The sequence below is a fragment of the Neoarius graeffei genome, chromosome 23 (genome assembly GCF_027579695.1).
Source record: "Neoarius graeffei isolate fNeoGra1 chromosome 23, fNeoGra1.pri, whole genome shotgun sequence".
Classification (NCBI taxonomy): domain Eukaryota; kingdom Metazoa; phylum Chordata; class Actinopteri; order Siluriformes; family Ariidae; genus Neoarius; species Neoarius graeffei.
In genome coordinates this window covers 2,182,039-2,207,310 of record NC_083591.1, presented here as the reverse complement: position 1 = coordinate 2,207,310, position 25,272 = coordinate 2,182,039, and the positions used below count along the sequence as shown (strand labels likewise).

At 42.0% G+C, this 25,272-nt stretch overlaps 1 protein-coding gene across 3 annotated transcripts in view; it reads left to right on the top strand.

Moving 5' to 3' along the window:
• The window catches only part of si:ch211-207d6.2 (sickle tail protein homolog), a 57,798-nt gene that overhangs the window by 18,891 nt on the left and 13,635 nt on the right, over nt 1–25,272 (top strand). For all 3 annotated transcript variants that reach the window (XM_060905598.1, XM_060905596.1, XM_060905597.1), the window contains exons 2-9: nt 4,784–4,934; nt 7,629–7,827; nt 9,049–9,142; nt 18,025–18,674; nt 19,980–20,084; nt 20,202–20,248; nt 20,880–21,037; nt 21,131–21,306. In XM_060905598.1, the coding sequence (XP_060761581.1) occupies nt 4,784–4,934; nt 7,629–7,827; nt 9,049–9,142; nt 18,025–18,674; nt 19,980–20,084; nt 20,202–20,248; nt 20,880–21,037; nt 21,131–21,306 (1,580 nt within the window). The remainder of the gene's footprint in view (nt 1–4,783; nt 4,935–7,628; nt 7,828–9,048; nt 9,143–18,024; nt 18,675–19,979; nt 20,085–20,201; nt 20,249–20,879; nt 21,038–21,130; nt 21,307–25,272) is intronic.

Sequence of the window (25,272 nt, the reverse complement as noted above, 5' to 3'; positions counted from 1 at the left end):
ATTTTCTGGGATCTACACTACCGTTCAAAAGTTTGGGGTCACTTTGTCCTTATTTTTGAAAGAAAAGCACTGTTCTTTTCAATGAAGCTCACTTTAAACTAATCAGAAATCCACTCTATACATTGCTAATGTGGTAAATGACTATTCTAGCTGCAAATGTCTGGTTTTTGGTGCAATATCTCCATAGGTGTATAGAGGCCCATTTCCAGCAACTCTCACTCCAGTGTTCTAATGGTACAATGTGTTTGCTCATTGCCTCAGAAGGCTAATGGATGATTAGAAAACCCTTGTACAATCATGTTAGCACAGCTGAAAACAGTTGAGCTCTTTAGAGAAGCTATAAAACTGACCTTCCTTTGAGCAGATTGAGTTTCTGGAGCATCACATTTGTGGGGTCGATTAAATGCTCAAAATGGCCAGAAAAATGTCTTGACTATATTTTCTATTCATTTTATAACTTATGGTGCTAAATAAAAGTGTGACTTTTCATGGAAAACACAAAATTGTCTGGGTGACCCCAAACTTTTGAACGGTAGTGTACATTCGGATAATTCCTTCAAAGTTGCAGGATTTTTCTTGTGCAAAAGAAGTACTAAATAACGTCTGAGCAAGACGGTGATTTTTTTTTTTTTTTTTTTAAACTCATGTTTTAGTTCACTGTTTTGATCCATGCGCTCTTCAGTAAAGAAAACCTGCCCACAGTTTATGGTTTGAAGGATAAGCTGACCCAGTGCTACACTTACAGAGAAACTTTAAGTTCTTTTGTAATCTTATTGATAAATAATTCACTTCTTGAATCATCTCCTATTCAGATGCATCTCCGCTGATGTCCTCCATGTGAGATAAAAAAAAAAAGTTTTCATGGACTTTAGAGAGATAGTATTATTAATAAACAAAGAATCAGATTGATGTGTTTTAATATTGGCCTTGAACGTTTACAGCCAACCCATGAATTCCAGTGTGACAGACTGTGGTTCTATCAGACGTATCAGACTGTGGCATTGGACACTCAAGGTCAGAATCGTGCGTAACTGAGACACGGCTCTGTTTTATTTAAACTCCGCCCCACACTCGTGTGTAAGTCTTGTTCAGCTTGTATATGACGTTCGAGTCTGTAATTACGTCTGAGGTTCTGAAGACCGCGGAGTGTAATTTTGATATTAAATTGAAGATCTGGATTTACAAACATTCTGACTAGGTCTGTGGAGATGAGCTTCCCTTCCAAGCTACAAACAAAATCCTTAACGAATACTTCACAGTATTTTAGCTTTAACCTGAACTAACGTTTACCCGTCAGCTAAAGACCACAGCAGTGATGAGGAGGAGGAGTGTTTTTCCTCATGAATACTTCACTCAAAGAATCACTCGTTCATCTTCCAGAAGCACCTCATCCTGATCGCGGTTACAGTGAATCTGGAATCTGTTCCAGGAACGTGGAGTATGAAGCAGGAATACACCCAGGATCACAGGACACTCCTTCACACCAATGGGGAATTTTTGGGAGATGGGAGAAAACTGGAGAACCCAGAAGAAACCCATGCAGATGTAAATAGAGCCATAATTCCACAACTTAGATTTTTTTTTTTAAGTGAGTGGTTTTGTGTTTTCATCTGAAAAATGACTTTTTGCGAAAAATAAGATGTAAAAATAAAGATGTAAACATAATTTTTGACAATTGGGTTTTGGTGACTACTGATACAGGAAGTGGCTGTGATGTCACACGTGACTTCGCACCACTTCCAAGTCGGGTGGGAGATTAAAAAGAATATTTTGACCTTTATTAACCTGAGCTGCTTCTGAATCCGTTTTGGCGCAGCTCCGTTAAATGGACCCGGACCGGATCTGGGGCAGATGTGGGTCTGTGTTAGGGTTTAATCCAGTGCAGTGTACTTTTGTTGTCTGGAGATTTTTATTCATGCTCAGTAGCTCATTTGTGTGTCAGTTTTATCCAAAGGAAGAACTCGGAATAAAACGGAGCTGTTGGTGCTGGGATTTGAAATCACAACCTTCTGATGAGAAACCCAGTGCCTTAAAGTGCATATCACGGGTAAATTCAGGAGCAAGAGCAAGATAATTCTCCTATTTTATATTAAACTTTGGTCAAATATCTGTCACATTCTGCATTTTGTGCAATTGTTTTACCTTGCGCAGTACCAGAAAAATCCAGCTGAACTCAAGCCATTTGAGGCGAATTGGTCCGCCTCTGAAAAAACTTGGCATTTGGATTTCCTGGGAAACATTGATTTTCGTGACGTTGCGTGCGGGACGCCTCCCTCTGAATCCTACGTCAGCGCTGGTTTGTTTATGAGAAAACGACCTGGTGGTTTTCTGCAAATTTCTTCAACGTTATCACGTAATTATTAAAATGGTTAACAGATGTATCGTAGGAGGGTGTAGCAACACCAATCTTGATGGGATTAGTACTCATCGTTTCCCAAAAGACCGGACAATGAGAGAGAAATGGGAGCGCTTGGTCTACACAGGCTTTGCACTGAAACCGTGCGAAGCTCGCGCAGCCTGCTGGCGCTTCCGCAGGTGACGTCACGAATCTGGCTCCAGACTCGCTTGGGATTTTTCCAGACGCGTTTTACTTTATTTTTTTCTGCTGTAGACAGATGGCCTTGTGCAAAATTACCCTTCTGGATGAGCGTGTAAAGGGACATTCATATAAAAAAAACCCCACGAAATTGGTCCAGAATATGCACTTTAACCAAGGAATTACTACATCATAAACATTTTACTTGAGCTGTCAGTAAATCTCTCTAAATTCTGATTGTCACAGACTTGCAAAGTGATGGAGTATAAATACACACGTGTGTGTGTGTGTGTGTGTGTGTGTGTGTGTGTGTGTGTGTGTGTGTGTGTGTGTGTGTTTATCACAGCTCCGAAACTGCACATAAATCACATTTTTGTTGTGCAGAAGATGAAAAAACTGAGCTGTAATTGTTTTGACAGTTTATATTTCAGTTTGTAATAAAGGGGGAGGTGTGTGTGTGTGTGTGTGTGTGTGTGTGTGTGTGTGTGTGTGTGTGTGTGTGTGAGACAGTAAACCTTCTAAAATGCTTTCTACATTTTTATACAGTGACGTTTCAGATGTAGAATATTATGATCCTGTATTTGATAAAAATGTGGAATTGTTTTATGATTTTTTTTTTAATTTATTATAATCGTATGTTTCGGTGCGTTAGTCTCGTTCACAGACCCTTGACTTACTGTAGTAATGATGGTGGTGGTGGTGGTGGTAAAAATCCCAGGAGTCTCACACAATAGTAATTTTGGTTCTTTGCATACAGAGTCGTTATGACGAGCTGCCAGAAGAATGTTGCCCGTCCTGCGTCTCGCTCTTTCCCCACACGGAGGTGGAAAATGTGTGGTTCTCTGAGCTTCTGGCTCCCCGAACTGGACTTTAAACATTTTAATAATTTATGATGAACTCCCCACATGATTGCTGTGGTTTCAGAAACACACACACTTTGCATTTCCTCATGTGTGGAAGATCAGGAACACAGGAACATGTCCTGTGCCATTTCTGTCTTTCCTCATGTCTCGGTCTGTTCTCCTCGTTTCCTTTACAGCTGCATTTAACACCGTTCTCAAATTTCCCATCGAGTTTAACTCCATAACCTCCTAGGATCCGTACTTTTAAAGAGTAAAGAAAAGGTTTTGTGAAAAATCAAAAACACAATTTGACATTTATCATGAAAATTAATGAATGTTGTGGAAAGATTTCTAATTCTGTCATTGTTCGTTAGCTTCATGAGTTCGCTCGTCACAGTGTGTTTCACTTTTTACCTCTGACACCAGAGACTCCTTCCATGAATTAACGTTTTAAATAAACGTCTCCTTACAGTGGCATGCACAGACATTTTGGGGGGGGCAAGTGCTCTGGGGGGAAAAAGGGCACTTTTTTGCACATGTGGAACACCTTATTATAAAAGTCTGAGATTTAACCCTCCTCTTGTGTTCGGGTCGCCACTGACCCGTTTTAGTTTTTAAAGGTGTAAAACAACCACTTAATGTTAATTTATTACATCAAGGCTTTTTGACTTTGCCAGGAATCTCTAGTTGAACAAAATAGGAAAATAAATTTTTGTTTTCCTAAATCTGAAAATGGTCTAGCAAAAAATATAATACTTATGTGCAGTTGTTTCTGTATGCGACGGGCTACTTCACGACAACATAATTACAGCTTGGGCTTAGAGGGCAAACAATACATTTTCACTCGATTCATGTGTTAGCTGGCTGGTGGGGCAGGGGAAGAGCTGACTGACTGCCCGATGTGTTGTCTGCGCTACGACAAGGCCGTGGCTTCCAGGACGCTATGCTGCTGCAACCTCACATTGAATGCACTGCACGCTTGTTCACGTGACAGAGCAAGAGAGACAGAGGTCCGGTGTGTGTGCGGAGGGGGCACACATTGGGACATTATTTTCACACATGCCTTTAATGCCGCAGCTTTTCTAAAAGATCATGTCGACATTGGCCTCAGTAAACTGTAAAAAAAAAAAAAAATTCAAAAGGGCACTTTTTTGGACAGAGGGCGGAGGGGCAGGTGCTTGAGCACCACCTCGTGTCTATCTGTGCACGCCACTGTCTCCTTACTTCGAGAAAACTTCACCATATCGATTTTATCATCAGTCTGCTGGACACGCCCCTGTGAATCAGCTGTTACTATGGAAACAATAAATGAGCTGAGAATGAAACTCCATCGTGGGAACTTTTACAGAACCTAATGTGCAGATCTAATGTTCTGACTGTGTGTGTGTGTGTTTCTCTGTTCCAGATCAGGACTCACGGTGTTTTAGGGGAGCAGGAGTGTGTGAGAGAGGTCATGTCTGAAGGAGAAGCACTCACGTCCTTCAAGCGGGGCAGCCGCACTCGCGCCAGCCTCCCCGTCGTCAAGTCCAGCAACCACACCAAGGAGCGCTCTCTGGGTATCAGCACTTACTCTCTCTGAGATTTAAACATTCTTCAGCTTCATCGTGAGAAATGTTCTGGAATTCAGAAGCCAGAATGATTCCACTTTGCAGTCACAGATGATGAAGTTGAAATGTTTTTCGTTTTGTTTGTCTTACTATATTGATGCCACTTGATTTTTTTTTTTTATGCATCTACTGGAAGCGTTTTAATGTTTAATTCCGGTCACATATTTTCTTTTTTTTTTTTCTAAGTATGAACCCTTTTAAAGCTTACTTTTGACTTTTTTTCAATATTCAAAATATTTGGTACCATTGACTGTTTTCAAGGGCAGCACGGTGGTGTAGTGGTTAGCGCTGTCGCCTCACAGCAAGAAGGTCCTGGGTTCGAGCCCTGGGGCCGGTGAGGGCCTTTCTGTGTGGAGTTTGCATGTTCTCCCCGTGTCCGCGTGGGTTTCCTCCGGGTGCTCCGGTTTCCCCCACAGTCCAAAGACATGCAGGTTAGGTTAACTGGTGACTCTAAATTGAGCGTAGGTGTGAATGTGAGTGTGAATGGTTGTCTGTGTCTATGTGTCAGCCCTGTGATGACCTGGCGACTTGTCCAGGGTGAACCCCGCCTTTCGCCCGTAGTCAGCTGGGATAGGCTCCAGCTCGCCTGCGACCCTGTAGAAGGATAAAGCGGCTACAGATAATGAGAATGAATGAGACTGTTTTCAATTTTTAAAAAAGTGTAATTGAAAATTCTTCAAATATTCTGATCATTTGGTCATGTGGTCATTCTGTGATCTCACCCAGCCCGAATCTCACTTTCACTTTCTTTGCGAGCGTCTCGAAATACAGTTCTGTGCAAAAGTCTCAGACACATGTAAAGAAATGTTGTCGACCAAAAACAACTTGATGAAATGAAATGTTCCAACATTAAAAAAAACCAAAAACTATAAACAGTAATCAGTGAGCCATAATAACTAATATTTGGTGTGAGACGAAATTTCCTTTGTTTTAAAAAAACAATCTCCGTCTGAGGTCCAGTGAGGTCAGTTTGATGTGGAAATGATCTGTAGGTTTTCCTGAGCATCTTCCAGAACCAGCCCCAGTTCTTCTGGACACTTTGACTTTCACACTCACTTCTTCATTTTACACCAAAACCCAGCAGCCTTCATTACGCTTTCTTTTTTCATCTGAAAAGTGCTCTCTGATGGAATACGCTGCTCAGATACAAACTTTTTTTTTTCCTGTAACATTTAATTTTGTGCTGAAAAAACAAAATGAACGTTTGGACTCTAAAATGTTTTTGTAATGTTTTGATTCGATAATATAGAAATCATAAAATAGAAATCGATAAAGTTTGTATGAAGAAAATAAACAGGGTGATGAAGACTTTTACACAGTACTGTGTGTCTGGATCACATCCATGCATCACCAAGCACTTGTGGCTTACCTTTTCCTTTCCACTTTCTCTTTTCCTCCCACTGTGTTCATTCTCAGATTGCTTGTTTACGTTAGACAGAAACGCTTCTGTTAATCTGATCGTTCTCATCAGGCAGAAAATCTTTATTCATCCAAGATATAAATTCATTGAGTACACTTTAGTATCACTGAATTTTCTCCAAACTGCTTTCTGACTTCTGTGTACGGGGGGTTTTGCGGCAGTGTGTGGGTTCTTCTCCCCCCCGTTAAAAATCTGCCACTGCTTGTTGAAACAGTTTAGCTTGGTTCGATTCCTCTGTTTGGAGTTGTATCCCATTAGGTCTCTCTTTAAACGCAACGTGAGGTGAGGAGACGCCCTCGAGGGTTGGGCTGAACGTGCACCAACAAATAAACTGGTGTTTAAGAGAAGCTGATGTTCTGGATCGTGCCGTGTGTGTGGGGTGTTTGTTCCAGTGGTGTTGAGCTGAATCGGAGCCACAGAGGCACTGCTGGGATTTATTTTGATTTAAAATAGCAGGGGTTTAAGATTTCCATCTCTCATTCGCGCTCTCTCTCACACACACTCAAGTTTATACTCTTTACGCTTCAGTAAATAAAACGTGGCTTTAATTGGATGATTAGAGGCTGGATTTAGCTTTGAGTGAAATAAGAACACTGAGATTAACCATCTGGTCTGAATATTTGAATATTTACTTTCCTTTATTGGGACCGTTTTGATAATTTTCAACAGTATTTTTTTATTTAAGATATACAGAATATATTTAATATGTCTGTAAAATTACAGCAGGTATTTTTCCAGTAATGTTAAAAAAAAACTATAAAATTGCACTCAATAAAATGCAGTATAGCTGCCAGAATACTGTAAATATTACTGACCCTAATGACCTGGAAATGAAGTTTACATTTACTGGCGGGGGACTCATTTCTACTCGGAAATCAAAAACAGTGATGTGTATAAATGATGAGAAATTTATTGTTTAACACAAAGGTGCCAATATTTAGTTTCGCCATAGCGGTTAACATTTTTGACCTGTTGCTATGATGATATAAGAGCCACCTGATTGATGGATAAGCTTTTCTGTTGGGGTTTTTTCGGTAAATCCATCAGCATCGAGCTGCCCATCTGATAAAATGTGATTAATGCTCAGATTGTATTTTTAGCGACGTTAGCAGAGTTGACACCGGCGTCTCTGAACTCTACAGCTGTGCGTACCGTTAATAAGGACGCTGTACAGTAACACATGGATGAGTGAGACAGCTGTGGGTTCTCTCGGTGTTCTCCAGGTGTTCTGTACCTGCAGTACGGTGAGGAGATGAAGCAGATCCTCATGCCTAACGAGGTGTCGAGTGCTGACACGGTGCGCGCTCTGTTCGTCAGCGCTTTCCCCCAGCAGCTCACGCTCGCGATGCTCGAGTCGCCCAACATGGCCATCTGCATGAAGGACCACGTGAGAAACGTCTACTACGAGCTCACTGATGTCAGGTGGGTGTTTACACCTCACTTTAATAACGTCCTCGTTTAACAATGTTGTCTAGGTTATATATTGTATAAACGGTTATACACACACACACACACACTGTCAGGAGGACACCCTGAGCACAGGGAGGGGATTTTGGGGATCAAGCGTTTTTTTTTTTTTTGTTTTGTTTTGTCTTATTAACTTGAAGAGAATAAAGAGGCAGGCGAGGGAACAACTATTTATAGCTGCTATAATTGAGCTGTTTGTGACGCTGGAATCAATATCATTTATCACACATTGTAGAGAATATAATGATAAATGATTTCTACAGCTGATTATCTGGAGATTATTAAGCATAAACGTTCCTACAGATCTCAGCGTAATAATTTTTTAAATTGCCAATTTGCCCATGTTTGTGTTGTGCGTGTTTAAAATAACAGCGACATGTTTTGACAGACAGCTAAGGTATGTGCGTTGACACGTTTGCACCCATGACTTTCAAACGTTATAAACGGCCACGCCCAGCTTTCCATATAATAATAATCAGCGCACAAACACGCGCGCGCTCTGGATCACCCTCTCTTTCCTGTTCGACTGGTGTGTGAGCCGCAGGGGACGGTGTAGAAGAGGGTGTGAACCTGAGAGCCACCCAACTGTCTGCACGCAGCCACACACACACACACACACACACACACACCACTTTATCCATTTATAGTTACATTTAATGTGGAACGTTCCTGTTATCACTTTAAAAACAGTTGCTCCGTCACCGGTCTCTCTGATTTTTCTCTCAAACAACAAAAGTGTTGAGTTTAGTATCGTGTTCAGCTAAAGCACACAAACTGCTATACAGAAATCCGTAACGGCGTTTTTTTTTCCCACAAATGAACACCAAAGAGACTCGTTCGATAATTCTCACCCGTCATCTTGAACTACACCGAGCTTTGACCTGAGCTTAAAAGTTGCTGCTGCAAATCTCTGACTGTTCATGATGCAGCTGAGTCATCCACTGGTTTTGATTTCTTTATTTGAATGTTTTGATGATGGTGTATCCTGTGGGCGTGGCCTGATGCGATGACGCTGTACATACCTGAGATCAGATGATATTACATTAGATCACACACCATCGAAAATACCGATTTGAATCAGTGAGTTTGTTGTTGGATTCGTTCAGTGCTGAAAACGATCCTGATTCCGAATCCAATCACGGGCGCTGACCGCCTTCTGTGTTTTTGTGTTTGCAGGAACATCACGCCACACTCCTACCTGAAGGTTTATCACAAAGACCCCAATCAGGTCTTTAATCACAACTTGAGAAACAACAACGGAGACGCCCGAGTGAGTGACCTGTTCACACCCCACTCACACAATCATAAACCTGGACAAATTCTAATGGACTGGTGTGTTTATATCAGCGCGCTAGTGATCTCTCTACACGAGGTGGGCGATGGGACCAGAATCACGATCGTATTGTGGAGTTTTTTTATAATGTCCTCAAGCTGCGTTTTTAAAAACGTACAAAGGAAGCACGTATAAATCTTGATCTTATTTCTTGCTGCACTGTTCCTTTCCTTTAAGCGCAGTAAATGCGACACAGGAGTCCAGACAGTGGCATTAGCATTCCTGTTAGCATGTGGAGCGGATTAGCTGCTGTAATTGGAACCAGACCTGCTGTGATTTGTGGTCTAATGAAAGCCATGTGTAAAGTCTTTACAGGAGCGTTTTATCGTCTCGTATCATTGTATCACTCGGCACAACTGCCCATAAATTCGTAACTTTTTTTTTTTGTCCTTTTCTGAGTAGTGTTTTGTCATTTATGAAAAATGAGTGGCGTTAGCATAGATTGTTTGTTTGTTTTTTACTCGAATGGTAATGCATTAATGTCGTCGCGTAAAGTACCAGGGAATATGGTTTAATCCGATGAAGGTTGTGATTTATAAGGCTGAAGCTTATGATAATTTCGTCCAATTCTAGCCCCGCCCATTAAACCTACACCTTTTGGAAGGTCACTAATCATTCAGGTTTTAAGATCCGTCCACAAGAAACCTCTGGAAATCATCCTCCGTCGGCTCTGCCCTTATATTCAAATGACTTGTTTACCCTTTTAAGAAAGGTTCAGCCATTTTGGAGTCTGTTTCACTCAGTGCGTTTACATGCACATAGAGAAAATCGAATTTCTGCCGTAGCTCGACTGAAATCGAAGTTCTAAATGCCATGGAAACACCTTAGCTCGGCTGAAATCGAAACGAACTGGATTTCTCGTAATCGAGCTACGCGACCTAGATTATGCGATTGTAGCAGAGCTACTTAGTGCATGTAAACCCTATCGAGCTACGTAGTCGAGCTACTTACTTCAGCACTGCCCCTTCCGGAAGTGACGAGACCACAAGCAGGAAATGCAACAGCCTCGGTCGGCATGACAACAGTAGTAGTAGCGAGCAGCAGAAGAGGTCAGGAGGAACAAGGAGACAAAAAAACAATTGAACTTTTTGTGTGTTTATTAAGACATAAGTTAAACTGTAAGCAAAAAATGGACTTTAGAAAAATATACAATTGTGCAAAATAAGTTGTCTTACAAAACAGTGGTCTGCGCAGGACAGTTTGTAGCCAACAGGTGGCAATGACATGTGGTGTGAATGTAAAGTGGAAATCACTCCTCTTCTTCATGACAACCGGAAGTGTACCAACACGATGGGGCGTGTAGCGCCACCTGTGGCTCGGGTGCACAGTGTACCTCACACAATAGCTCGATTTCCTTGTGTGCATGTAGGATTGGATTTCTCTGGCACCCCTGCTGGGACCCTTAGCTCGATTACCGACAGCAGCTCGATTTGGATGTGCATGTAAACGCACTGACTGGGGGCGGGGGGTGATTTGGTGAAGCGGAGTGACTGTTCCTACCATGAAGCTGATTATTTTCATACAACAGCACGTCGTCATGAACGACAAGTCGTACTTTTATCCATTTATAGTTATATTTAATGCTGTAGAACATCAGGAAACAAATTAGCTCCTGTTGTCACTTGCAGCTGTAAACAGTCGCTCCCTCACCAGCGTCTCTTCATTCTCTTTCTTGAAGTCAAAATTTTAAAAAAAAAACAGCTTGTCATTTGATCACAACAAATGCAGCATCTGTCATGTCATACGAGTCCCTGTGAATGAGCTGTTACTATAGAAACAATTAGAATCGAAACCTGACCAATCAGAATCCAGCATTCATTAACAGTGTGAGATAAAAGATGAAATGGTGAAGTCGTGATGAAATGAAAGCAGGGTTTTTTTTTCCCCCCCTGCTGTTTTTCTCATGTCTGATACTCGGGCAGTTAAAAGACGCCAGTGATGTCGATTAGGGACGCAGCGTCACCACAAATTGTAGTTAATAACAGTGAGCGTGTGTCTGGCTCTCCATCTGAAACCAACACACACACAGAGCAATGACGCAACGCCAGACGCTGATTCGCCAAAAACACTCTGTAATGACCAGTTTTAAATCATTAACCAAAAGGGCGAAGAAAATTTTCCATCATGTCTCTGAAAATGTTTTTATATCACAGGGATGATGTTCCACATCAGACTTTTTTCCCCCCTTCCATTATTCCCAAGTCTTAACTGGAATTCCTGCAAAAGTGTGTCTGAGAGTCAGATTCACCCTGAGGTCACGCCCTCTGACCTCTGACTAATGAGTGTGATGTGTGACTCACGCTTGCTGCATTCTGATGTTATTAAACCTGCTCTTAAAGCAGTCTTTCATCAGGAACAACAGGAAATGCTCTTAATGCAGCGTCTCTGTGTCTTACAGACGAGCAAACTTTTAGAACCCAACTCGTGCTGTATGTCATAAATGCTGCATTCGATTTATAGTAATTTGGCTGTTTATCATGTTTACATCTGGAGTGTTACAGCTAGACTTTAACTTTATTTAGGTGTGAACTTAGCATTAAAGATCTTACAACACGGACAAAAAAAAAAAAATCATGATTTATGAACTCGAAATTTTAGTCGTGTGAAAATTAATGTCATGTTCAAATATTGAAGACAAGACAGCAGTATTTAGCAGTTTTTACATTCTGTTCTTTAAAAAAAAATCATATTTTCCTTCAGCATACAGTAGATCTTTTAAGCTAGCAAAGAAAAGAAGTGAACGTTATGTTGGCTAGCAAGCTGCTGCATCCTCGAGGGTAATAAAGACATGACCGTCATTAAGCGCTTTTTTTTTTAATATGTACCGTCCTGTACTAAGAAAAAAACCAGGTGATGTCCTGAGAAAGGATGTTTTGCAAGCTAGCAAGGAAAATATTATTATAACAAGCTAGCTGGCGGCACGGTGGTGTCATGGTTAGCGCTGTCGCCTCACAGCAAGAAGGTCCGGGTTCGAGCCCCGTGGCCGGCGAGGGCCTTTCTGTGTGGAGTTTGCATATTCTCCCCGTGTCCGTGTGGGTTTCCTCCGGGTGCTCCGGTTTCCCCCACAGTCCAAAGACATGCAGGTTAGGTTAACTGGTGACTCTAAATTGAGCGTAGGTGTGAATGTGAGTGTGAATGGTTGTCTGTGTCTATGTGTCAGCCCTGTGATGACCTGGCGACTTGTCCAGGGTGAACCCCGCCTTTCGCCCGTAGTCAGCTGGGATAGGCTCCAGCTCGCCTGCGACCCTGTAGAACAGGATAAAGCGGCTACAGATGATGAGATGAGAACAAGCTAGCTAGCTAATAAATAATGTTAACTAGCCTAAAACTAACATAATTCAACCCAAATACATTTATAATGAGTTAGCATGCTGGTCGTTAATTTGTGATTTAGAATAATTCTCCTAGAGTGTGCTGCGTCTGAAAACGTGCTTAGTCATGCTAGCAGCATTATGATTAGCATTGGACAAACAAAGCTTTGCTCAATTTTAATACTTAAAATAAAAAAAAGACAAACTCGTAGGTTTGTTTGAAATGTTGTCTTTCAGCAGACATGCAGAGATTGTGATTAGTCTCATGTAACAGCTTTACTTTATCGTGATTAGCCGTGGTTTATATGTACGTACTGTGTATATAGGACTGAATTCTTCCTTAAGCAGAACATCAGCTTTGTCTTTAACCAGGATGATGATGATCATGACAATATGTCTTGTTTAACAAAAACAAAATGGCAGTGAGTCATTTGGGAGTCAAAAGATTCGACTCTTTGTTGGGGCCGAGTCAAATGATCTGATTCTCTGAAAAGAGCCGAATTTCTCCTCCGTGTTAAAGGCGTTACAGAAGAATAAACAGCTTGTTGTCATCACTTATCCTTGTGTCATTCCTGCCATGCCCATCACCACCACAGAACAAGACCGCACTACGTTTTCAGTGTGAAAAGACAAACGTGTACGTGCTTCAGTACACTTGTTAACATCTCTCTCTCTCTCTCTCACACACACACACACACACACACACCTGTTCGTCAAGGCGATTAAACAACTCATTGTCTTGTTCTAGCATTTCATGGGCGTCTTTCAGCAGTTCAGCTGTGGATTAAATCTCTTCAGGGGCTTGAATAAGGCATTTAAGGCACAAAGTCAGGTTCCGAGTGGGTGTCCGATATGAACTGCAACACCGAATCAGGGCGTTTCTGCTTCTCCTGCACGCTGATGTGTTCATGATCTCACTGTTTTATAAGCGTGTTTTATGTGTTTACTGTTCATGAGAAACTTGAACCGTTAGTCGAGTGCTTTACATGCAGCAGAGTTTAAGCACCTGTCGCAACACGCCTTCCCCTGAGGATTATGGGTAATTCTTTGGCATTAGAAGTGCTGCACTAACTTGCCCCTGCTTTTGTTTTATGTGTCTCGCATACAGCTTATTAAAGAAGAAATGCTGTTTGGGACATCCGGTGAAGCGTAAATGAATTTGCATACAGCTAACAAGCGACAGTCCTGATGAGCTTCCGTCTGGAACATCTGGAATCTTTAAAAAAAAAATTTAATTAGCAGAAGTAGATTCATGGTGATAAAATGCTGTTAAAGCCACAGGAATGGCTTTTTAAAAATGGATTTCCACTTTTTTTTTATTTTTTAATTTTTATTTATAGCAATAAAAAATTCTAGCTAATTTTCTAATGAGCACAGCTCGAACCATGCCCAGTTGCAGCCCTATTTGGAGTCCTACCAGATACAATTAAACTATCCAGCTCTAAATCTGATTTTGTTGCATTTCTTTTACTTTTTGCCAGGCGTTTAAAATTAATACACTGGAAAGTCCAGCACCCACCCTCACACGCTCTGGATAAGAGATGTTTTCAAAACTAGAAAAGATTAGGCACCTAGTGCGAGGTGCTGTCTCTAAATTTGATAAACTCTGGCAGCCTTTCCTCCTGTATGTGGATTCCCTTGTCCTGCAGCCTCCAGATTCGCCATGAGCTGCCCTGACAGCATTTGCCACGAATGTCCAATATGTCTGGATGTGTTGATGGCCTACTATTTACCTTGGCTCCCTTTTTGTTTTTGATTTTATTTTTCGGTTTTTGTTCTTTCCCTTCTGATTTTCATACAGCCTGGACAGGGTGGGTTAATGGGTGGTGGGTGGGCGGGTAGAGTAGGGTGATAGAATGGGGTGGGGGTGGATAGGTGGGAGTGGGGTTTGGTGTATTGTGCCATTCTTATCAGATTTTCTGTTGTATTGTTGTATCATTATGGAATGGATCTCCATTTATTTATTTTATACCTTGAAATAAAACTAAATAAACCATGAAGAAAATTTTTTTCTAATGAGATAGGGGTTTGTTTGTTTGTTTGTTTGTTTGTTTGTTTGTTTGTTTGTTTGTTTGTTTGTTTGTTTGTTTGTTTGTTTGTTTGTTTGTTTGTTTGTTTGTTTGTTTGTTTGTTTTAGGTGCATGTCAAATCAGTAAAACCACTGTGGTGGTGGTTATTATTGTTAACAACAATAATGGTATATTTTTATACATTAATATGCAGCTCTAAATGTTTAACAAGTTTAAGGAAAAAAATGACGTAAGAAAAGATGCAGACAGAAAGAAAATGTAAAATAATTCTGAATCTAATAATAAAGTGAATAAAAAAAATTTAAGACCAAGTGGTCAGGATAAAATGGTAATAAGATGGATAAAAGTTGGAGTTGAGGGGAAAAATGTACTTAAATTTATTGTGAAGCTGTTTGTAAAGTTTTGGATGACGTCTCCTCAGTACCGGGGTTTTTATTTGCAGGGTTTGTGCTCCATGATGTCTCTCAGCTCGGTTATTGCCGTCGGGGAGATTAACCTGAGGAGACCCCGAGGTCCTAAACGCAGCGTTTGTGCTGCGTCACTAACCGCTGTAACGTTTCCCACGTGTTCGCCGACACGGCTGGCTGACTGGTGTGAGGTTGACTGAGGTGGTGTGCATGAACAGACACATTGTGATCTGTGTAATGGTGAAGGTGACGAGTGGGCTTACGCCAAGCTCGGATTGTCCTGCAGGCGCTGTGCATTTCGTTCAGCTCAGACAGGTTTGGGCAGAGCCGCTGTTGTGCCGCGCTCAGCCCTTTGTTTCCATCTCCATTTTCAACCGTAATCACAACAACACAGGAGCTGGATTCTGTTCCGTTTCTAAACCTGGTTATTAATATGAATAGGGAGTCATTCAGACAGGACGCAGTTTCATTCTTTTCATCCTCATTCGAATGAGACATGAGGACTAGCAGCTTTTCAGACTAAATTCCTCTAATTCTGACAAAACTTGGCTCATTGATGCTTGTTGTTTCCCACAGACAAGTTAATCCTCCGGTATGGAGGTGTGTATCGTCTGCTGCACGCGTGTGTTTTCTGTTTCGTGTAAATTTCTCTCTGGTAAACAAATGCAAATGAACGTAAATGCCCTTTCAGTCCTGTAACGTCATGATGTGGTGCCTCTCTAAGGCTGGAAAGGAAATGATGATAAAAATGAAGTACGTTTAAATCTTTATGCTCCATTTAGTTCATCGTGATGCACTTGAAACTTTTATGAAGATTTATTTACAGGATGGAAATGGCTGCAAGGATCTTTTACTCTGAAATGAGCAACATGAAATAGGCGTGTGTAAATTTATTTTTTGATTAAATTAGTTCACGTGAACAGATGTTTAAAGTGTCGAAGCTGTCCCAGCAGTGGTTTGGTGTTTTTCTTTTAAGAAATATCGGGGAAAACAGAGTTAGTGTTTAACAGGCTGGTGTTATTGCATCATAACAAGGGAGAGCCAATCATGTTTCAGTATGCAAATATCGGGCCCTGGAATGCAGATATACTATAAAAAGGGGTGGGACATTCTGTGATGGATGCATTCACATTTGCATATTCATGTAGCTTGAGTTTCTTGATTACAATATAAATGTAGGTATTTGTAGACTTGAATCAAAAGGTTTTTTTTCTTTTCACTTACAGTGGTGCTTGAAAGTTTGTGAACCCTTTAGGATTTTCTATCTTTCTGCATAAATATGACCTAAAACATCATCAGATTTTCACACAAGTCCTAAAAGTAGATAAAGAGAACCCAGTTAAACAAATGAGACAACAATATGATACTTGGTCATTTATTTATTGAGGAAAATGATCCAATATTACATATCTGTGAGTGGCAAAAGTATGTGAACCTCTAGGATTAGCAGTTAATTTGAAGGTGAAATTAGAGTCAGGTGTTTTCAATCAATGGGATGACAATCAGGTGTGAGTGGGCACCCTGTTTTATTTAAAGAACAGGGATCTATCAAAGTCTGATCTTCACAACACATGTTTGTGGAAGTGTATCATGGCACGAACAAAGGAGATTTCTGAGGACCTCAGAAAAAGCGTTGTTGATGCTCATCAGGCTGGAAAAGGTTACAAAACCATCTCCTAAAGAGTTTGGACTCCAACAATCCACAGTCAGACATTGTGTACAAATGGAGGAAATTCAAGACCAGTGTTACCCTCCCCAGGAGTGGTCGACCAACAAAGATCACTCCAAGAGCAAGGCATGTAATAGTCGGCGAGGTCACAAAGGACCCCAGGGTAACTTCTAAGCAACTGAAGGCCTCTCTCACATTGGCTAATGTTCATGAGTCCACCATCAGGAGAACACTGAACAACAATTGTGTGCATGGCAGGGTTGCAAGGAGAAAGTCGCTGCTCGTCTGCAGTTTGCTAAAGATCACGTGGACAAGCCAGAAGGCTATTGGAAAAATGTTTTGTGGACGGATGAGACCAAAATAGAACTTTTCGGTTTCAATGAGAAGCGTTATGTTTGGAGAAAGGAAAACACTGCAATAAGAACCTTATCCCATCTGTGAAACATGGTGGTGGTAGTATCATGGTTTGGGCCTGTTTTGCTGCATCTGGGCCAGGACGGCTTGCCATCATTGATGGAACAATGAATTCTGAATTATACCAGCGAATTCTAAAGGAAAATGTCATGACATCTGTCCATGAAGTGAATCTCAAGAGAAGGTGGGTCATGCAGCAAGACAACGACCCTAAGCACACAAGTCGTTCTACCAAAGAATGGTTAAAGAAGAATAAAGTTAATGTTTTGGAATGGCCAAGTCAAAGTCCTGACCTTAATCCAATGGAAATGTTGTGGAAGGACCTGAAGCGAGCAGTTCATGTGAGGAAACCCACCAACATCCCAGAGTTGAAGCTGTTCTGTACGGAGGAACGGGCTAAAATTCCTCCAAGCCGGTGTGCAGGACTGATCAACAGTTACCGCAAACGTTTAGTTGCAGTTATTGCTGCACAAGGGGGTCACACCAGATACTGAAAGCAAAGGTTCACATACTTTTGCCACTCACAGATATGTAATATTGGATCATTTTCCTCTATAAATAAATGACCAAGTATAATATTTTTGTCTCATTTGTTTAACTGGGTTCTCTTTATCTACTTTTAGGACTTGTGTGAAAATCTGATGATGTTTTAGGTCATATTTATGCAGAAAGATAGAAAATTCTAAAGGGTTCACAAACTTTCAAGCACCACTGTAAAATTGTACGAGTAAGGTGTTACTTATTTGTTTGTGAGATCGTTAAAGGGTTAAAAGTTAAAACATTTATAATGAACTGACGATGAATCCGTGATCATTTCTACAAATCATGAAATAATATACTTATGAAGATAAAAGGCCGAGTTGAACATCTGATTTTGTTTCTAATCTGGATTTAATGCAAACAGATTTTTTTTATAATAAAATGCTGGTGTAAAATCTATACTCGCAATCTGGAGCTAAAATTAAACACATTTCATTCATCATCTCAGATTCCTCGTGATCGGCTGCACGGCATGACACAGCAGCAGGCTGGAGGACAGTTGATGTGTCGCACTCTTCCTGCACCCCAAAGTCCCATCCAGGGTCCCCAGGGTTCTCTGTCTCCACCGCTGAATCGGTCCATTCCCTCGTCACCAGTGCGGTTCTCCTACAACTCTCGCACCTTGCCAGCCGGCGCCACACTTCCCCGAGAGCGTTTGTCCAGCACGCCATGTTCCAGTGCCATCCTGGAGCGACGGGACGTCAAACCGGACGAGGATGTGGACCCGTACGGATTTCCTGAGGCACGCCCGAGCGTATCCGACGTCCCTGACGGTGCCATGTTCCACCATCACTCACTTTACAGGCAAAAATCTCGCAAGTACAGCGAACACAGTCCGCTGAGCCCGAAAAATCAGAAAACTCCACCCCCTTCGCCTCACAGGGGTAATGAGGTCAGGATGATCGACATCCATCCAGGACAGAACGCGCACATGATGGTGGAGAGGACATCGTCCCTGCGGAGATCTTTCAAGAAGGAGAGCAACGGGACGCTGGAGGCTGCGGCGAGGGCCAGAGGGAACGTGGCGTCCGCTGTGTATGCAGATCTGCACGAAGAGAGAGTGTTCCAGGGGCTCGTACCTTCAGCAGATCCTCAGAGGTGAGGCTCATGTCATGTTTCACGCCTTCGAGACCTTGTAGGAAGAGATGGTGCTGTGTAAGATTTTTTTTTTATTTGTGTCACGGTTTTGGGTGTTTTGTAAGTTTGGAGATGATCCACGTGAACACGCAGTCGTGATAGAAGGTTTGCGTTTGTTTTCTCAAGGCTTGTAATGAAAGCTAAAAGTTTCTTTACGCAAATCAAACCAAAACACAACAGTGAAAATACAACTGTGCTGTTTTTCAGAAAAGTTCAGCCGAGAATTAACCCGAATTTAGTTTAAACGGGTTTATGGTTTTATGCCAATCAATCATCTGACTCGGATAGGGGGCGTGGCTTAAAGACTCAGGACCTGTACCTCAAAAGCGATTTGGACGATCATTTATAATCAGACATAATTTAGCTATTCAAATACTAGTTTAATTTCGATAATATTTCCATATTCACAGGAGAATTTCTACAGTTGAATATTTAAGATTCTATGGTTTACTTTTATTTGTTTTAAAACAAGTCCAAAGAAACAAATGTTCCCCAAATGTTTTGGTCAAATCCCAGTTGTAGCTTGATTTATGAAAAAAGTCCTGTCACTAGGGGGCAGTATCAACAATCAAGCAATTTGCTAGCGTGGGCACCACTAAATAACGAAAAATCCCTAAACATACAGCTAATAAATTTAAATAATAAATGTGGATCGTCAGCATGAATCTTGTTTGATGGCAGAATCTTTAATACCTAATTAATATTCAAATGCATTCAAATCCGAGATATTGTAAGTAACTGAAATGTAAGTGTATATTTAAACATATTTGTCAAAAACACCATATTATTTACATAAACGTGCTGTGAACGGGTCCAACTTGTAACGTCGACGTCAAAATGACGAGTTACAGCGCGATGTGGAAGAAAAGTCCATTAGCAGCTGTAGCTAAATCTACTAATGTGTAATTTTAGTTTTAGGGGGTTTTTTTTAATTATATTTTCTCATGTATGAGGAGTGTGTTATATTGGTGTTTTTATCAGTTTTGTATTGGAATGTAACAGTTCACGAATCAGTTTTCCCCAAATATTTATTGAATTAGCCCTGTGATGACCTGGCGACTTGTCCAGGGTGAACCCCGCCTTTCGCCCGTAGTCAGCTGGGATAGGATCCAGCTCGCCTGCGACCCTGTAGAACAGGATAAAGCGGCTACAGATAATGAGATGAGATTTATTAAATTACTGAATGTTGTAGGATTTTTAGGATTGCATCGGATTTGTTTTGGAAAATGTTGTTAAATTTTTAGCTGAAGTTTACTTTTTCTTCAGCAAGCGCATGAAGGTGATGGAGCAGCAGTTAGCCAGTCTGACTGGACTCGTTCAACACGCGCTTCTCAAAGGGACCAACTCCAGCGGAGGAAAAGAGACACCAAGGTACACAAGAACATCATGACAAGAAAATACTAGCGTCGACTTTACAGTAAACTGCTCTTAAAATATATACAAATGGTTTTATTGTAAAACTGACCAACAAAACGTCTCCGATTTCAGTGAGAAATTGATCTCCGAGTCTCACGATCAAGACACAAACAGTGGCGGTTGGTATCAATCCTCTTCATGTGCAACTATATATTTATTAATCAATTAGAAGCATTTTTTTTTTTTAAACATTTCTAATGAACTTTCGCATGGCACAAATCAACATTCGGACTTTGGATTTAAAATAAAAAAAGGAAATTTTGACCATTCTTTCTGAGGGGTGTGGCTTGAAGGACAGATGAGAATATAGACATGGAAATCGAGGTGTGCCCTGAGTGGGTGTGTCTCTGAAGTAAAAAAAAAAAAAGACCATAGGCGTGTCCTTGAGTTTGTAAATGGAAATGAAGGTGTGTCCTGCATGGATTGAGGACCATGTATGAGAATGTGGGCGTGCACTGCAGGCCATATGTAAATGAATATGTATATTTGAGTCCATATATGGTTATCCACAAGTAGTAAGACGGGAACACAGTCATTCATTCATGTGTGTATTTTCAGGTTTCTTTTAGCCAGCTAGCTAAAATGAAGCATAGGGTGATGTTTATATTTGTTTTAAACATTTATGGGGCGTGTCTTTAAGTTAATGAATGTGTACAAGGCCACACCCACTGCTCAGTAGACTGTTTTTGCGCTTTCTAATGTGGCCGGTGGAGATAAAGGCGTTTGAATGTGTGTATGTGTATGGTGCAGGAGTCTCCCCTGTGGCTGTGTGTAAGAGCCCCAATCTTCAGTCCGAGCCTCCTGTGTCTCCTGCATTCAGAGACCCGTCTCTTGGCGTCCTCCTGTCCACCTTCCGCAGAAACATCTCCAGCCTCCGCCAGCAGCTCCATCAGATCCGACAGACGCAGGCAAGAGCGTCTCCGTCACTAAAGTTTAAACGGTTCTGTTTATTCTGGTTGAGAATCTGTGTGTGTGTGACTGCTCCGGTGTCTCGTATCCAGCTGCAGAACCAGGTGGCGATGAGGACGATGCTGAAGCAGGCGGAGGAGGAACTGACCGTGAGAATGTGTGAGAAGTTGCAGCTGCTGGACGACCCGCTGAAGAAGCAGAGGACGGAGGTGGACGAGGAGAGACACAGATATGAGGTCATGGAGGAGAGCGTGCTGCTCCAGCTGGGGTGAGAAGCTCGCATGAACATCACCCCTCAAATAACTTGCAGCTGTTTTAACATGGCCAGAGGGGTGTGAGTTCACATCCCAAAAAGCACAACATGTTACCAACAAACCTGTAAAAAAAAAAAAATTAAAAAAAGCATCAGCACCTGTCTGTCTGTCCTGAAGACGTCTGAAAACTTACAGCTTTACCGCTGACATACTGACACTGGAGACTCCTTCCGCAAAATAAATGTTAAATGAACGTCTCCTTCCAGAAAACTTCACCATATTAAATTTTTTAGTCTGTTTTTCAGGAGCGTTCAGAGCTCCACTTGTTGTGTTTCCAATACTCATGCATATACACACACTCATGCACGTACATGTGCTACACACACCCCATACGGTATGCTTGTGCAACCATAAGCTGCGTGTGTGTTTGATCAATCAAATAAATGGGATCCGTCACTCGGGCCTGGAGCTCAGATTCCCCCCGCAGCCTCAGGATCCTGAGCTGAAGGCAAACAGGCAGCGTTTTCTCACACATGCTATTGTCTCACATCACGCTATGAGAAACTCGTGTGTGTGTGTGTGTGTGTGTGTGTGTGTGGACGAGCTGGTTATTGCGTTGCCAGTCATATGGCCTTGCACACATGTAGGACTGAGAGATTTTCTCTTCATTGATGTGTGACTTCATCAGGAAATGGTTAACAAAGGTTTCAGATGATTTGATCCATGCTGCTGTTTGGTTGAAGATATTTGGCAGTTGTTTGTACCTGAAGTGAACCCTTCAGTCTTACACACCCAAACCTCCCTCTCTCTCACCCACAGTAAACACTTTACAAGCGTGTCGAACAGGTTCCAACTCTTTCTGTCTTACTGTAATAAATCTCCCCTTAGCTACTGGAGGGGACGTGGAAAAAACCTCCGTGTTTGGAGTTCACTGTCCAAAAATATGGGTTGCAGCTCAGCAGAAATCAGGATTTAACTGAATCCCAAGAGCTTTATTTCATTCTGATGTGCAGAATCAGAGAAATGTTTGTGGTGTGTGATTATAAGGCCAATTCAGACCAAGATATCTCATCTCATCTCATCTCATTATCTGTAGCTGCTTTATCCTGTTCTACAGGGTCGCAGGCGAGCTGGAGCCTATCCCAGCTGACTACGGGTGAAAGGCGGGGTTCACCCTGGACAAGTCGCCAGGTCATCACAGGGCTGACACATAGACACAGACAACCATTCACACTCACATTCACACCTACGCTCAATTTAGAGTCACCAGTTAACCTAACCTGCATGTCTTTGGACTGTGGGGGAAACCGGAGCACCCGGAGGAAACCCACGCGGACACGGGGAGAACATGCAAACTCCACACAGAAAGGCCCTCGCCGGCCACGGGGCTCGAACCCAGGACCTTCTTGCTGTGAGGCGACAGCGCTAACCACTACACCACCGTGCCACCCAGACCAAGATATAATCGTGTAAATCACCAACTGACTAAAAACACGTGTCCCAGATCATCATTACTCAGATGCGCACATTGTTTGAATTTGTAAACCTTTTCACAGCTATTCGCACTCGAGTCGTTCGTGTTCAGTGGAGAATCGTGTGAACGCAACCGGAAATCATATATTTTGTCAGAAATACAGAGCATGAGTTATTATTTCTACATTTTAAATCCAACATTTACTTCAAATCGCTCATATTTTCGTCATAAATTGTTGTTTTTTTACCTCCGCCAAGGAGGTTATGTTTTCGGTAGCGTTTGTTTGTTTGTCTGTTAGCAATATTACGGAAAAAGTTATGAACGGATTGCTCTGAAATTTTTTCCAGAGGTGTGACTGTGTGGAGTTTGCATGTTCTCCCCGTGTCCGCGTGGGTTTCCTCCGGGTGCTCCGGTTTCCCCCACAGTCCAAAGACATGCAGGTTAGGTTAACTGGTGACTCTAAATTGAGCGTAGGTGTGAATGTGAGTGTGAATGGTTGTCTGTGTCTATGTGTCAGCCCTGTGATGACCTGGCGACTTGTCCAGGGTGAACCCCGCCTTTCACCCGTAGTCAGCTGGGATAGGATCCAGCTCGCCTGCGACCCTGTAGAACAGGATAAAGCGGCTACAGATAATGAGATGAGATGAGTGTGACTGGGCACAAGTTACAATCCATTAAATATTGGCGGTGATCCGGATCACCTTCTGGATCCTGGAATTTTTTAAAGGATTCTTGGCAGTGTGTCATTTTTTTGGGTTGATTCAGTACAGCGCATGCGCAGTGATATTCCTACTATTCATTCCAGCCAGCAGGGGCGCTAATTGTATAGAACAGTCTGCTGTGCTGACAACGTCTCAAATCGCAAACTAGCACACTAGGTAGTGTGTTGGAACACAATGAAGTGCGCTATTTAGGCAGGCTGGTTAGTGTAGTAGTGGCCGGTTTGGGATGGAGTTCTGGATGAAATGAAATCACAGCCACAGCTATAGCAGCCTAGCCTAGTAAACTAGACCCACCCGCCTAGCAGCCAAAAATATTTTTGCCTAGCGAGTGGGTCTAGCCTCGCACCATATAAACAAAACACCCCGGGCATCAAATCGTGCCCGCCAATCACAACGCAAGGTTTTTATTTGGATTCTTTGGGCGGGCTTTTGCAGGAGTGACGACAAAGCTGCGCGACGCTGGAGAAAGCACAACAGGAAAGATGGCTACGGCTAGTGAACAGCGCGCGTTTGACTCCGCTTTGGAATCAGTTTTAGAAGAATTAGACTTGGAGTTTTGGTTGAAACATGAGCAGGAAGAGGCTCTCCGCTCATTCCTTTTCAAGAAGGACGTTTTCGCTGTTTTGCCGACCGGCTATGGCAAAAGTCTGATCTACCAGCTGGCTCCGCTCGTAGCCAAAAGGATGGGGCTAGTTTGTGCAGTACGAAGAATTAATAAACAGCTTTGAAACATTACTTTTTGATTGTTTCTTATTTTCCCGTTATTTTAAATTTAAGGGAAATTATTTCACCAAACACCACTAAATAAAAACTCTCAAAAACAGTTTAAGCAAACCCTTGAAAAACACTTGGAAAAAAATAAGAGTGTATGTTAAGTATGTGGTACAGACTCCAAACTTGTGGTCATTATCTCCAAACTTCTTAATATCTAGAACCTGTTTATTAATTAATACGCATTTTGAAAAATTATTTATTTCAAGGCCTCCCCCACTGCTTTCTGTCGCTCTGACTACGTCACAGTCACTGTTGCGCTGATTGGTCAGAGCGTTGGCCTATTGAGGTATTTCACCTGACGTCACAGGGTCACGAGACACCCCGGTGTCCACCATTTTGGACGGCAAGCTAGCTAATGTCAACAACAGTAGCTAGTACGTTACTGTAGCAATATTTACGTTCAGTCATTTGGATGACTGTTAAAACCTTTCAGTCTCAAATTTTTCCTTTACTGGATTTACTAGTTTACTGAGCTAGCGCGCGATGGCTCCCGGCTTGCCCGAGCGCGCTAGCTCAGTAAACTAGTAAATCCAGTAAAGGAAAAACTTGAGACTGAAAGGTTTTAACAGTCATCCAAACGACTGAACGTAAATATTGCTACAGTAACATACCAGCTACGATGTTGTTGACGTTAGCTAGTGCTAACAGCTAGTTGCTAATACACTGCTACAACTACACCGACCCTAATAATACAGTTCTTGGTCATTGCCTGGTAACAGCAAATTTATAACGGGCCATGTCTCAACAGACTAAGAAGTTATTTCAATGACATTTAATAACATTTTGTTTATCCTGAGGACCGAAAGTAAATGAAAATGTGAACAAACCTTAGCTGTAATAAGATGGCGACCACCGGCTCCAGGGACGACCCGCTGATGTAGGCATGTTACCCAGCCTGACACAAAATATTTGTAGGCATCCAAACTCTTATACGCTTTCAGATCAATACCTGTGTATGGCGATGGGCTTTTAACGACATAGGTATACAGATCATGTGGGCCGAAGTCAGG